This window comes from Polypterus senegalus, chromosome 10 (genome assembly GCF_016835505.1).
Source record: "Polypterus senegalus isolate Bchr_013 chromosome 10, ASM1683550v1, whole genome shotgun sequence".
Classification (NCBI taxonomy): Eukaryota; Metazoa; Chordata; class Cladistia; order Polypteriformes; family Polypteridae; genus Polypterus; species Polypterus senegalus.
Genome location: NC_053163.1, coordinates 150944151 through 150958468, shown reverse-complemented (window position 1 = coordinate 150958468; position 14318 = coordinate 150944151). Strand labels below are relative to the sequence as shown.

Sequence of the window (14318 nt, the reverse complement as noted above, 5' to 3'; positions counted from 1 at the left end):
TTGAGAAGAGTGGAGATGACATTGAGAAATGACAGGATCAGCGTTGTGAAGGTTTGTTCCATTTTCTAACTTTAGCTTAACTCCCCCTCATATTATGTATATATCTTTATATATTCTTTACAAATATGTACTATATATATATATATATATATATATATATATACAGTGGTGTGAAAAACTATTTGCCCCCTTCCTGATTTCTTATTCTTTTGCATGTTTGTCACACACAATGTTTCTGATCATCAAACACATTTAACCATTAGTCAAATATAACACAAGTAAACACAAAATGCAGTTTTTAAATGATGGTTTTTATTATTTAGGGAGAAAAAAAATCCAAACCAACATGGCCCTGTGTGAAAAAGTAATTGCCCCCTGAACCTAATAACTGGTTGGGCCACCCTTAGCAGCAATAACTGCAATCAAGCGTTTGTGATAACTTGCAGTGAGTCTTTACAGCTCTGGAGGAATTTTGGCCCTCTCATCTTTGCAGAATTGTTGTAATTCAGCTTTATTTGAGGGTTTTCTAGCATGAACCGCCTTTTTAAGGTCATGCCATAGCATCTCAATTGGATTCAGGTCAGGACTTTGACTAGGCCACTCCAAAGTCTTCATTTTGTTTTTCTTCAGCCATTCAGAGGTGGATTTGCTGGTGTGTTTTGGGTCATTGTCCTGTTGCAGCACCCAAGATCGCTTCAGCTTGAGTTGACGAACAGATGGCCGGACATTCTCCTTCAGGATTTTTGGTAGACAGTAGAATTCATGGTTCCATCTATCACAGCAAGCCTTCCAGGTCCTGAAACAGCAAAACAACCCCAGACCATCACACTACCACCACCATATTTTACTGTTGGTATGATGTTCTTTTTCTGAAATGCTGTGTTCCTTTTACGCCAGATGTAACGGGGATTTGCCTTCCAAAAGTTCAACTTTTGTCTCATCAGTCCACAAGGTATTTTCCCAAAAGTCTTGGCAATCATTGAGATGTTTCTTAGCAAAATTGAGACGAGCCCTAATGTTCTTTTGCTTAACAGTGGTTTGCGCCTTGGAAATCTGCCATGCAGGCCGTTTTGCCCAGTCTCTTTCTTATGGTGGAGTCGTGAACACTGACCTTAATTGAGGCAAGTGAGGCCTGCAGTTCTTTAGACGTTGTCCTGGGGTCTTTGTGACCTCTCGGATGAGTCGCCTCTGCGCCTTGGGGTAATTTTGGTCGGCCGCCACTCCTGGGAAGGTTCACCACTGTTCCATGTTTTTGCCATTTGTGGATAATGGCTCTCACTGTGGTTCGCTGGGATCCCAAAGCTTTAGAAATGGCTTTATAACCTTTACCAGACTGATAGATCTCAATTACTTCTGTTCTCATTTGTTCCTGAATTTCTTTGGATCTTGACATGATGTCTAGCTTTTGAGGTGCTTTTGGTCTACTTCTCTGTGTCAGGCAGCTCCTATTTAAGTGATTTCTTGATTGAAACAGGTGTGGCAGTAATCAGGCCTGGGGTGGCTACGGAAATTGAACTCAGGTGTGATACACCACAGTTAGGTTATTTTTAACAAGGGGCCAATTACTTTTTCACACAGGGCCATGTAGGTTTGGATTTTTTCTCCCTAAATAATAAAAACCATCATTTAAAAACTGCATTTTGTGTTTACTTGTGTTATATTTGACTAATGGTTAAATGTGTTTGATGATCAGAAACATTTTGTGTGACAAACATGCAAAAGAATAAGAAATCAGGAAGGGGGCAAATAGTTTTTCACCCCACTGTGTATATATATATATATATATATATATATATATATATATATATATATATATATATATATATATATATATATATATATGTGTGTGTGTGTGTGTGTGTGTGTGTGTGTGTGTGTGTGTGTGTGTGTGGCGCAGTGGTAGCGCTGCTGCCTCGCAGTTAGGAGACCCGGGTTCGCTTCCTGGGTCCTCTCTGCGTGGAGTTTGCATGTTCTCCCCGTGTCTGTGTGGGTTTCCTCCCAAAGACATGCAGGTTGGGTGCACTGATGATTCTAAATTGTCCCTGTTGTGGGTGTGTGTGCCCTGCGGTGGGCTGGTGCCCTGCCCGGGGTTTGTTTCTTTCCTTGCGCCCTGTGTTGACTGGGATTGGCTCCAGCAGACCCCCATGACCCTGTAGTTAGGATATAGCAGGTTGGATAATGGATAGATGGAAGTGTGTGTGTGTGTACTGTATTTATACTGTATATAATGTATATACAGAGAGACAGAGAGAGAGAGCACACAGAACAGCTTAATGCATAAATGTACATATTTAGATCAGTTTTCTATATATTTGTATGCATATAATACATAAATATATACTGTATATATACATATATGAATGTATACGTATATATATGTATATGTATATATATATATATATATATATATATATATATATATATATATATATATATATATATATATATATATATATATATAAAGGAGGACATGGTTTGGCTGACATCCTAACTGGAATGGATGTTTCCTTCCTTACTTGGCCAGTAGACCCCAGCATTGGATGGGCAATATGAATGGATGGGTAACCCAGTACGGTTGGTTGCTCCTCCCTTCATCAACAGGGATTCCTCCATATTTGAAGAGTAGATGGAGACTTCCTTTTAGGGTCAAGAGTTCCCCCAGTACACTGGAAGGAGGTTCCCCGCTGGCATGTCTCTCATTTGGACATCCACAGGACTGCATGGCTTTTGTAATTCAGGAGGGCAGCCCTGTTGTGCTGCACAGATGCCACTAGGGGAGAAGGTCCACCTGTCACCAGGAGGTTCTGCCTGAACCCAGGAATGCTTCCTAGGTGTGCTGGAATTACTCCCAGGACTGGCTTAAATGGTAGCTCTCTGCCTTTCATGGGAGAGTCGGAGTTGGGAGTGGAGGAGGATGAAGCTCACCTAGGATGGATGTGATGGAGATAAAGAAGAAAAGACATGAAGAGTGTTTGGGCTGATCTGGAAGGAGAAGCCTGTCTAGGGGGACGTTGTTAAATAAAAGACTCATTTTGAACCTGAGATTTGTATCTGGCACTGATGTGTCTGCTGTTTAGATTATGAGACAACCCTGCAGGGCACCATATATATGCCATATATATATATATATATATATATATATATATATATAGTATACATGATATATGATATATTCTTATGTATATACCTACACACACACACATAAATATATAGTAGTAAGCAAAATTTTTAGATGACTGTTATAATCATTGAATATTAGTATACATGCAGTATTTGTGTGCATGACGTTGTACCTACATAGTACTGCACACAGCATTGTTAGATAGACTTGATTTATCATTTATCAGACTATTTCTACAGACTTCAATTATCATTTCAAAACAAGTGATTGTACTATAATGATATACGGCATTACTGATAAATGAGAAATATACAGCATGTAATGAGAATTAGTTAAATGTGTTGTGCAACAACATTTCTGAGCAAACTGAATGCAAAGAAAATGGCATTCTGCAATATTTTAGATGTCTGTCGTTCGAGAAGGACATTGACATGACTTGGCTAAATGTTGCCCCTTACATCGCTCCGTATATTCTTTTTATTTTTTGCTCGGTGTGGTTGTGTTATTGGCACAGGCATATGCATTAAGACCCTGAAGGCCACCCCAATGTTCCCTGTCTGCAGTAATGTGCAGCTCCATGAATAAATAAAGCAGGTATCGGCCTCTTCAAGTTCCATCTATCGACGTTTCAATTGAGGATAATAACAAACGCAGCAGCTAGCATTAGAGTGCATCCAGGTGATTGATGCCCAAGGGAATGTCCGCCTGGGCATCCTCTGTGCCCTTTGCAGCTGAAACTCTCAAGCAATCCTGCATTAAAAGGTAAGGGGTAGCGTTAGGGCTTTTAAATGCACAACGTTATGCAACCTCCGTGCCAGCGCCGCACAGTCCTTTGACTCGAATGCCCCCTGGTGAGCCGTCTAGCTCGGGCTTTCAGCCAGGGCACCCAGGATCCGTTAAAAAGCTCTAAAGCTAAGCTTGCCAAGCTGCATGCCATTTCCCACCATCTCAATTCCCAGGTGAACCGCTGCAAGCACAGCAACAGCAAAAAATAAAAGGCAAAGAAAAGCAGAATACGCAGCTTACTTACCTTGTTTGTCAGCCTGAGGAAGGTGGAACACGGAATTGTTGCGCTTCTTGCCAGTAATAAGGCAGCCAATCCAATAATCTTCAGTAATTGGAATCTGCCGCTTTATCCCTTGCACGAATGGTGACATTTACATTGTCGCTCTGCAACGTGTGCCGTGCCTGGGCATTTTAGTGCAGGTGGCGAAGCGTTTTCTGGAGAGGCTGCATGCCATTTGCCATTTTATTTTAACACACATAGAGACCGACAAAGCGCTGCATCGCCGCCACAAGCCCTACTGATGCACTCCGTTTGCCCTTGTGTGCAGTAGCCATAGAGCTCGAGCGGGCCCCGCCCCCTGCCTGCTGATTGACAGCGCAGCGCTCGAGCCGATGGGGAGCTACAGGTGTCGCCCAGCCAATGAGAGGAGTTGTAGCCGCTGTTGCCAGGAGATGTGGCGCACTGCATGGAAAGAAACGGATTGTGCTGCGCTCCATTGGAATTTAGGGCATCCACTTTACATGGCCCGGGAAGAACGGTGTGTGTGTGTGTGTGTGTGTGTGTGTGTGTAGTCGAGTTTGACGAGCAAACGGGGCGGCATGCCGTTAAATTAAACGTCTACAAACAGAGCGGACTAGCGCTTAAAATCCAGGCGTCAAATGAATGAATATTGGGGGGCATTTTACTCGTATATGCTTCCCAGTTAGGAGACCCAGGTTCGCTTCCCGGGTCCTCCCTGCGTAGAGTTTGCATGTTCTCCCTGTGTCTGCGAGGGTTTCCTCCCACAGTCCAAATACATGCAGGTTAGGTGCATTGGCGATCCTAAATTGTCCCTAGTGTGTGCTTGGTGTGTGGGTGTGTGTGTGGGTGTGCACCCTGTGGTGGGCTGGCGCCCTGCCCAGGGTTTGTTTCCTTGCACCCTGTGTTGGCTGGGATTGGCTCCAGCAGACCCCCGTGACCCTGTAGTTAGGATATAGCAGGTTGAATAATGGATGGATGGATTTTACTCGTATAACTTAATCCTTAAAGCACTTTCGTATTACTGGAGAAATAATTACAGCGAAGAGAAGCTACAAAGTTCCAGTCATGAATTCAAGAGTATTGTTGTTTCTAACACGAAAATCACACGGACTTGTCGATTTTTTATTATGAAGTGTTTTCCCAATACGTGTTTCAGGGAGACTCCTATGAATAGTAACACCGGTCCAAATTGTATTAGATATAGCGCCACCCCGCAGCATTTTGGAAGCTCTGCTTTAAGTGGGCATTAAGTTTTGGCAGGTCAAGTGACTCTCACGGGATCTCATAATAAGTTCATGGCAAGTATTAGAGGAAAGACCAGGAGGTTTATAGTCCATCGCTTCAGGTTTAAGTTTTTAAGAAAACAGCGGTGAGATCTTCTTTACGTGTATCTGAATGGCAGGAAGATAACACAAAATGGCTCGTGAATCTTTTGAAGGCCTCATGCCCCCTTCTTATTATGGTCCTGACTCCATTTCAGAACACTTAGAAAGACAAACGGTATTAGTAAAGTCCACTGCCATTTTTCAGGACTATTTAACATCCCATCGATTAGACTTGGCTGCAGGGCCATCTTAACTACACCATAGGCCCCCGGGCAAAGTAGTGTGCTGGGACCCCTGTTTTGATAGCAAAACAGAAACTTACTTAGGCATCAGAAACATCATGGACCCCTATGCTTCTGGGGTCCCCGGTTAATGTCCATTGTGCCCATACGTTAAGACGGCCCTGGACTCAGTGACAGCTTTCATCTTTAAATCGAGTGATGAATGAACTCTGCTGAATTTGCCTTCACCTCGAGTTTGGAGAAGAAAGGCATTGAGACCGAGATGTGGACAGATTTGTTGGTACCCCTCCATGACAAAAGAAGAACCCACAGTTGACTCTGAAGTAACTTCCACCCATCCATCCATCCATTATCCAACCCACTATATCCTAACTACAGGGTCACGGGGGTGTGCTGGAGCCAATCCCAGCCAACAGAGGGCGCAAGGCAGGAAACAAACCCCAGGCAGGGTGCCAGGCTTGAATCTGACAAAAGTCATTGGCACCCATCATTGTTTCTTCTGTAACTGACACAAATCAGACTTTCCTTTAGAGTTTGGAGTCAATAGAATATTTTAAATCATAACACAAATGAGAATGGCATGGACAAAAATTATGGGACCCTTCAGCCGATATTTTGTTGCATAAACTTTAGAGGCCATCACTGCCCACATGTGATTCCTAGAGCTCTCCATGAGACCTCTGCCCCTGTCCACAGGTTGTCTGGCCCACTCTTCCTGAGAAAACTGCTCCAGCAGGGTCAGGTTTGAAAGGGGTCTTCTCCAGATGTCATGTTTCAGTTCTTTCCATAGATGTTTGAAGGGCTCCTAGAAGGCCCCTTCAGAAGACCCCAATGTTTTGTTCTTATCCATTCTTGGTATGTGTGTTTTGGCTCCTTATCCTGTCAGGGGGTCCATGACCTGTGACTGAGACTCAACTTTCTGATACTGGGCAGTGCATTTTGCTCCAAAATGTCTTGATGGTCTTGAGATGTCCTTGTTCTCTGCATGCCAGATGCAGCAAAGCAGCCCCAAAACATCACCAAGCATCCTCCATGTCTCACAGTAGCTGTGGTGTTCTTTCCTTTGAAAGCTTTGTTTCCTCAGCTGTGGCCATGGAGCTGATGTGACTTGACAAAAAGCTCCAGTTCTGTCTCATCCGTTCAAAGGACATTTTCCCAGAACCATTGAGACTTGTCAATAAGAACTTTTAGCAAATTCCAGTCTTGCTTTTTGATGTTGAGTCCTTTATGTGGAGCCCAGTGTCACTCAAAAAGTGATGGATAGTGCGATCAGACAATGATGGGCCTCAACCTTGGAGTTCAGCTTGTATGTCTTTGGAAGTTGTCTTTGGCCTTTTGTCTGCCATTCTCACTCTCCTTCTGCCCATTCTGGATGTCGATGTTTCTCTTGTGGCCACATTCAGAGAGGTCAGCTGCAGTCCCATGGACCTTAAACTTCTACACAAGATTTGCAGCTGTTGTCACAGGAAGAAACTCACGCGGACACGGAGAGAACATGCAAACTCCATGCAGGGTTTCATTTGTAATTCTGTAATTTTGTACTGTCCTTTTAAGGCTCATTTATACTTCACGCGACGCGACGCATGCTGCAGCGGACGCTCCTGCTACGCAAGCGTTGAAGTGTTTATACTTGCGCGTACTTTACGTAAAGCTGGAGGAGTCCACCAGGTGGCAGTGTGAGATATTATCACGGTGAGAACATGTTTGGCTTCTCTGTGTTGTGAATTGCCTAAATCGCCTATTAAATTCCGATAACACCTTACCGCAATATCTGTGAAAAGGATGTTTATTGATTAAATCCATCAATCCAGGGATGTGTCCATTCCAACAAGCATTGGGCACGACTGAGAAACAATGGACGAGGTCTCCGCTCATCGCAAGGTGAATACAAGCACACATACACTAGCGTCATTTTAGCGGCACCAAATCCCCAAATCTGCTTATCTTTGGAATGAATCCGGAGCACAGTGTGGAATACAAGCAAGAAATACCAGCAACGTAACTCCCTGCGAGACAACAGTGCTATTGCTCCGCCACCGTGTCACCCCCATGTGTGTAATTATTAACAGTATTCATTATTTAAATGAAATTATATGTAAAATGTAACATACACACTTTAATGCATTTCATCATGAAAGTGATATCAAGTATGAATCTAAAGATTCTAAATGTGCAGAGAGTTGGAATATCAGACATTTAATTTGTTCTGTGTGGTGATCTTTTGCTGCTTGCCGCAGCTGTCAGGTCCAAGAAGCTCGTAGCGATTAAAACTGGGATGACGTTTACGACGGTCTGCTTTAATGATAAAGTAAACTACGAGGTTAAAGTGGACAATTCGAGATTAAAGCCGAAATTTCCACTTTAATCACAAAATACACGTTTTCACCGTGTCTTTTATTTTTTTCTCAGTGGCTCAAATACAGCGCTATACATTATGTTGGCGATGTGAAGTTGCAAAAAAAATAGACGGCACTGAGACTTTTAAAATGTATCGTCACATGTAGATAGTTCCCGAATGTAATTCGGTAATAAAAAAAATTAAAAAAGAAGACACTGGTATGTGAGACTTTTAAACTGTATCGTGTCATTACATTCGGGAACTATCTACATGTGACGATACATTTTAAAAGTCTCAGTGCCGTCTATTTTTTTTTTTTTTTTTCAACTTCACATCGCCAACATATTGTATAGCGCTGTATTTGAGCCACTGCGAAAAAAATAAAAGACTCGGTGAAAACGTGTATTTTATGATTAAAGTGGAAATTTCGGCTTTAATCTCGAAATGTCCACTTTAACCTCGTAGTTTACTTTATTATTAAAGCAGACCATCGTAAACGTCATCCCAGTTTTTCATCGCTACGAGCTTCTTGTACCTGACAGCAGGTAAAGTAAAAAAATAAAAAATAGACGGCACAAAAGATAGTATATGAGACTTTTAAAATGTATCGTGTCATTACGATCGGGAATATGCGACGCTTGAATATAAAAGCACCACGAATGCATCTGTATGTCGGCATTTTGCTTCAACACTTTGAACCATTTATCAAACAGCAAAGCGCGCACATCGATCCCCGAAGGATCTCCATAGAGGCTTGCTGTCACATGTAGATAGTAAACAGAGACTCTGACGTCACGTTCCGACTTTTAGCACACTGCGCCCCGACTTTTTGCTGGTACTGCAACTCGCGCACGCGTCGCGTTAATTTCTGAGGACCTGCTCAAAGGACGCGTGAAATGAACGCTGGGAACGCGTGGCAGCCATGATGCGGACGCGTACGCGTTCTGAGCGTGAAGTATAAATGAGCCCTTAAATGCACTTGTGTTCTTTGTGGGTGGAGCCTCAAGAGGCGGAGCCACCCTGACATCACCATTCCTGAGCCCTCCCATTGGCTGTTTAAGTGATCACACACAAACACACAACCCAACCAAACACACGGGCCAATTTACCATCACCAATTCACTCAGCCTACAGTGGGTATAGAAAAGAACCCCCTTTGAAATATTCCCATTTGTTTTGCTTTACAGCCTTAAATGAAAACACACAAACCAATATTTCTTCCCAGCTTTACTTACTCAATGCAACCTCTAACATCCAAGTGAAAGATATCACAGCTACAGTTCAGACAAATTAAAAAAAATTAAATACAAGAAATCCTGAAATTAATAAAGCCCCCAAACTCAATCAGGTGGCAGTGCCCACCATTCCCATTGCGGTTACTGGCTTCCTCCCACCTGTGATCAGTTGTAATGAGTGTGATTAGTGAAGCTGTTCCTGGTCCATTCATTCCCTTGCTTGGCAGAACAACTGACTGTCGATGGCAGGCCATCTTATGAAAGATATCACAGCTACAGTTCAGAAGAATTATAAAATCTCAAAAACAAGACCTAGTGAGATTAATAAAGGATCGCCCCCCCCATGTCATTTTGTTTACCCCCTTTTGTTTTAATGACAGCCTTCAGTCTGTTTTTCTTCTCTGTCAGCTTTGCACATCTAGATTGAGTGCCCACTCTTCTTTACAGTTTGACTGTTCAAGTTCGGTCACATTGGATGGTGAGCGTTGGTGGTCTGCTATCTTCAGATCTTTCCACAGATTTTCAATGGGATTTAGGTCTGGGCTCTGATGGGCCACACGAGGACATTCACTTTTTTCTCCTTCAGCCACCGTGTGGTCAGTTTTGCTGTGTGCTTCGGGTCGTTGTCGTGTTGAAAGGTGAACATTCTGCCCATCTTGAACTTTCTGGCTGAGGGTAGCAGGTTTTCCTCAAGAATGTTTCCTTCTACCCTAACGAGAGGCCCAGGCCCCCCACAACAGGATGCTGCCCCCTCCATGCTTTACTTGTAGGTATGGTGTGTTGTGGATGGTGAGCTGCATTGCTGTACCGTTTGGTATTGAGGCCCAATAGTTTGATTTTGGTCTCATCTGACCATAAGACTTGATTCCACTTGGCATCAGAATCCTCAAGGTGCATTCTGGCAAAGCTCAAACGGGCCTTTTCTTGAGAAGTGGCTTTTTTCCTTGCGACCCTCCCGAACAAGCCACACTTGTGGAGCGTTAATGAAATTGTTGTCACCTGCACACAATGACCACTCTTTGCCATAAAATCCTGTAACTCCTTCAAAGTGGCCATTGGCCTCTTGGTAGCCTCACTTACCAGTTTCCTCCTTGCTCTTCCATCCAGTTTGGAGGGTCCTAGGAGTACCATACACTTGCCACTTCTTTATTATGGACTTTACTGTGCTCCTTGGGATTGATAAAGCCTTTGAGATGTTTTTATCTCCATCTCCAGCCTTTTATCTGTCCACAATTCTATCCCTGAGATCTTTTAAAAGTGGCCTGCCACCCACAGTCAGCTGTTTGCTGTCAGTTGCTCTACCAAGCAAGGGAATGAATGGACCAGGAACATCTTCACTAATCACACTCATTACAACTGAGCACAGGTGGGAGGAAGCCAGTAACCGCAGTGAAAATTGCGGGCACTTACATCTGATTGAGTTTAGGAAGGGGGATCCTTTATAAGGCCTTGTTCACACGGGCATTAAGTTTTTGGATAAACGAACTTGCTCTGAACGTCCTAGACATTTATGTTGCATTTTGTGGTGGCGATCGATTGACTTCTACACCGGCGTTCGTTTGTCTCTGTCTAACGCCAGCCTGCAGCCCAAATTGTAGTTTGTGTGTTAACCTGTGGAGGCAGTGTCGGGAACTGGATATGAAAGCCCTTGTCGTTTTATTTGAGGTGCCTCCTTTCAATATGGACCATTTTGCTATGTTAGATATTAATCTTCTTGTTTTAAAAATACTCGTAATACGGCGACGTAGGGAGAGAAAAAATCGCCGGCACTACTGGGTTCATCCTCTGACTGCACAACGTCGGGTTAAAGGAAGTTTTTTTGTGCTTTATGAAGAAATGCGATATATGGGATATATCCGGTCCTCCAAAGCGTAAAATAAACGCGCAGAAAATGAACTAGAAGCGGTTTCCTTGCGTTCGTTGGGTTTTGAACGCCAAGAAAAAGCTGCATGCAACGTTTTTTTGATGCCGTACAAACGCGCTGCCGGACAAGCGCCAGTCACCAAAGCCCGTGTGAACACTCTCATTGACTCCTACGTGTAGAAAACACTCGGTGCTTGATCCGCTCACGGACGCTTCTGAACGCAAAAACGCTCGATTTTAACGCCCGTGTGAACAAGGCTTTAATCTCAGGATTTCTTGTTTTTGATTTTTTTAATTCTTCGTCACCTTAGCTGTGATATCTTTCACTTGGATGTTAGAGATTGTGTGTTTTCATTTAAGGCTGTAAAGGAAAAAAATTAAGAATATTTCAAAGGGGGGGATTCTTTTCTGTACCCACTGTACATTAGAACATTCTAGACAAGAACAGGCCATTCAGCCCTACAAAGCTCACCAGTCCTATCCACTTATTTCTTATTATTCCGTACTGACCCCTACTCTCTCTTCTGTTTCTTTTTCCGGTTTCTTTGTGATGGCGGGCTGCGCCACCACCATCTATTCAAAGCATCATGATGCTCCAACATTGATGGACTAAAAACCAGAAGTCTACATGACCATCATCATCAAGTCCTTCCTTGAGAACCCTAAATCCAAAGAGGACTGTTTCACTTATATGAGGTAGAATGCCCAGAGGGGACTGGGTGGTCTCGTGGTCTGGAATCCCTACAGATTTATTTTTCTCCAGCCGTCTGGAGTTTTTTTTTTGTTTTTGTTTTTTCTGTCCTCTCTGGCCAATGGACCTTACTCTTATTCTATGTTAATTAATGTTGACTTATGTTATTTTCTTACTGTGTCTTTTATTTTTCTATTCTTCATTATGTAAAGCACTTTGAGCTACATTTTTCTTTTGTATGAAAATGTGCTATAGAAATAAATGTTGTTGCTGTTGTTGTTATTTCTTCCAAAAGAAACATCAGGTCGAGAGACTGTGGGAGGAAACCCACACAGACACGGGGAGAACCTGCACACTCCACGAAGGGTTTTATTTGTAATTCTGTCATTTTGTTCTCTCCTTTGAAATGCTCTTATGTTCTTTGTGGGTGGAGCCTCAAGAGGTGGCACCAGCCTGACATCACCATTCCTGAGCCCTCCCATTGGCTGTTTAAGTGATCTTAGATCGTTCATTTACAGTGGATGTTCCATGTAAGTATCGTGTCCTATTTTGATTTAATGGTTTTTTGATTTATTTTTGCTTTGATCTTGGATTCTTTTTTCTATATTGTAGTTTGGACTTATCCTTATTTTGCCTTTTTCTTGCGTTGTTAAGTATGTTGGCTTTATCTTCTGTTTTATGCTAATAAATCCACCTTATAGAAGTTCTTTGCACTCCAGCCACTATAAAAAAAAAACCTCACCCTGTTCAGGGTGGTGCTGAAGTGTCACCCACCCATTGAACGGTTGCCCTCGCATCTCAATCCAGGTGCTTTGCCATGCGGTGGGTGGGGGCAACGCGCTGTAATCATCATATGTTCCCAACCTCCCATTTATTTTATAAGCCTGGGGTTTACAGTTATCCCTCCTCTTTTTGGAGCATGTAAGGTTATTTGTGAAGCTTACTATCCTTTTGGCCCCGCAAAGCCGAACAGGCCACTGGAGGTGAAACTGAGCCACCCAAGCATCAAAGATCAAGACAATTCCAGACTACAGTATAACTTTTGATATCAAACCACTCTTCCTTCACAATGATTACAATTATATTTCTAGATGCCAGCAAGACTTGTTCACAAGAGCACTTAGTATTTTTATTATTGTTGTCTTTAAGTCAAGAAGATTAAACAATATTTAATGAAAGTAAGATTTAGGATAAAACTGGTGACTTTATGGTAATATTTAAAACTTAGTTAAAAACTTTGATTAGTTACCGTATATACTAGCATATAAGTCGTGTTTTGAAAGCCGAAAAATCGATGATAAAATCAGACTCTTACTTATACGTCCGTTCAAAAATATGACACTTGCATTTTTTTTTTACATCTACTTGCCTCCTCCAATCTCCCATCAGTTTCTCAGACACATCGAATTTTGTTGCAGCAGCACAGTTACCAATTTTTTTTCACTACTCCAACGACTTTTAATTTCAAACCAGCTTCATATTTTCTTCTGATCGAACGCTCCATTGCAGATAATGGATGCTCTTACGATAAAGGTGTATGAGGGTGTGAGATACAAAAAACACAAATCAGTGCAAACGTTGCTTCAGAATAGTTCGGGTATTACCGTGTGGTCAGGGGCAGACTGACCATTAGGGCATTTGGGCAATGCCTGGTGGGCCGCGGACTCTGGTCTGGTGATGTGCCGGCCATTTCTTGAAATAAATTTTATGTACTGGTTACTGTTTGACATTAAAATTAATTTCCTAAACTACTAAACATTATCTGTCCGATGCTGCGATTTCTATAGTCCTATATAATATACCGTATTACGTCATCGGGTTGTTTTAATTGTCAGTACACAACGTTACAGCAAAAAATGTGGACAAAACTGCCGTTTTCCGGTTTCTGTTTCAATACCGCTACATTTCCGTTAGCATATACATTATTGCAATTTATTTGATCTCATATCTAGTATTTAAATTCTTCAGTACTAATAATTAGTTTAGATTATGTATTATGTGTTTTATTGTTCTCTGGTCGTCGGTGTGAGCGATACTTAGTTTTCAGCTGCAATTCTTAGTATGATGAAATAAAGTTATAAAGCACAGGACAGGAATTTTTCATATTAGAACGGAACATTTATAGTTTATCGTTACGTTAATGGAGCATTTCAATCATGTGAGGTTTTCATTATAACCTCGGTTATCATTTATTCCATTGTAAATGAGCATTTTGATTGTTGAAAATAATTGTTTCATATCTGTAATCACTCACTTTGTTTGAGGCGTTCATGTTGATGTCGGTGGAGAAAAATATCTGAGCCAAACTTGACAGTAACAGTATTGTTGATGATGTGGCTGCTAAAAGCTGCAAACTGCGTAAGCTACTGGCCTACTAGGGTACTGGCACTTGGACATGGCATTGACATTTGACACGGACTCTAATAACGTGTAAGCCCTGTGTGAAGAACAGGCGGGTCCCATGCCCGGCAGGGAC

The 14318-nt window shown here is 42.3% G+C and overlaps 1 protein-coding gene across 1 annotated transcript in view; it reads right to left on the bottom strand.

The window, feature by feature from the left end:
• The window catches only part of abhd8b (abhydrolase domain containing 8b), a 54481-nt gene extending 50004 nt beyond the window's left edge, over nucleotides 1-4477 (bottom strand). The window contains exon 1 of the mRNA XM_039767739.1: nucleotides 4152-4477. Within this exon, the coding sequence (XP_039623673.1) occupies nucleotides 4152-4278 (127 nt within the window). The 5' untranslated portion in view covers nucleotides 4279-4477. The remainder of the gene's footprint in view (nucleotides 1-4151) is intronic.
• Nucleotides 4478-14318: the final 9841 nt, after the last annotated feature.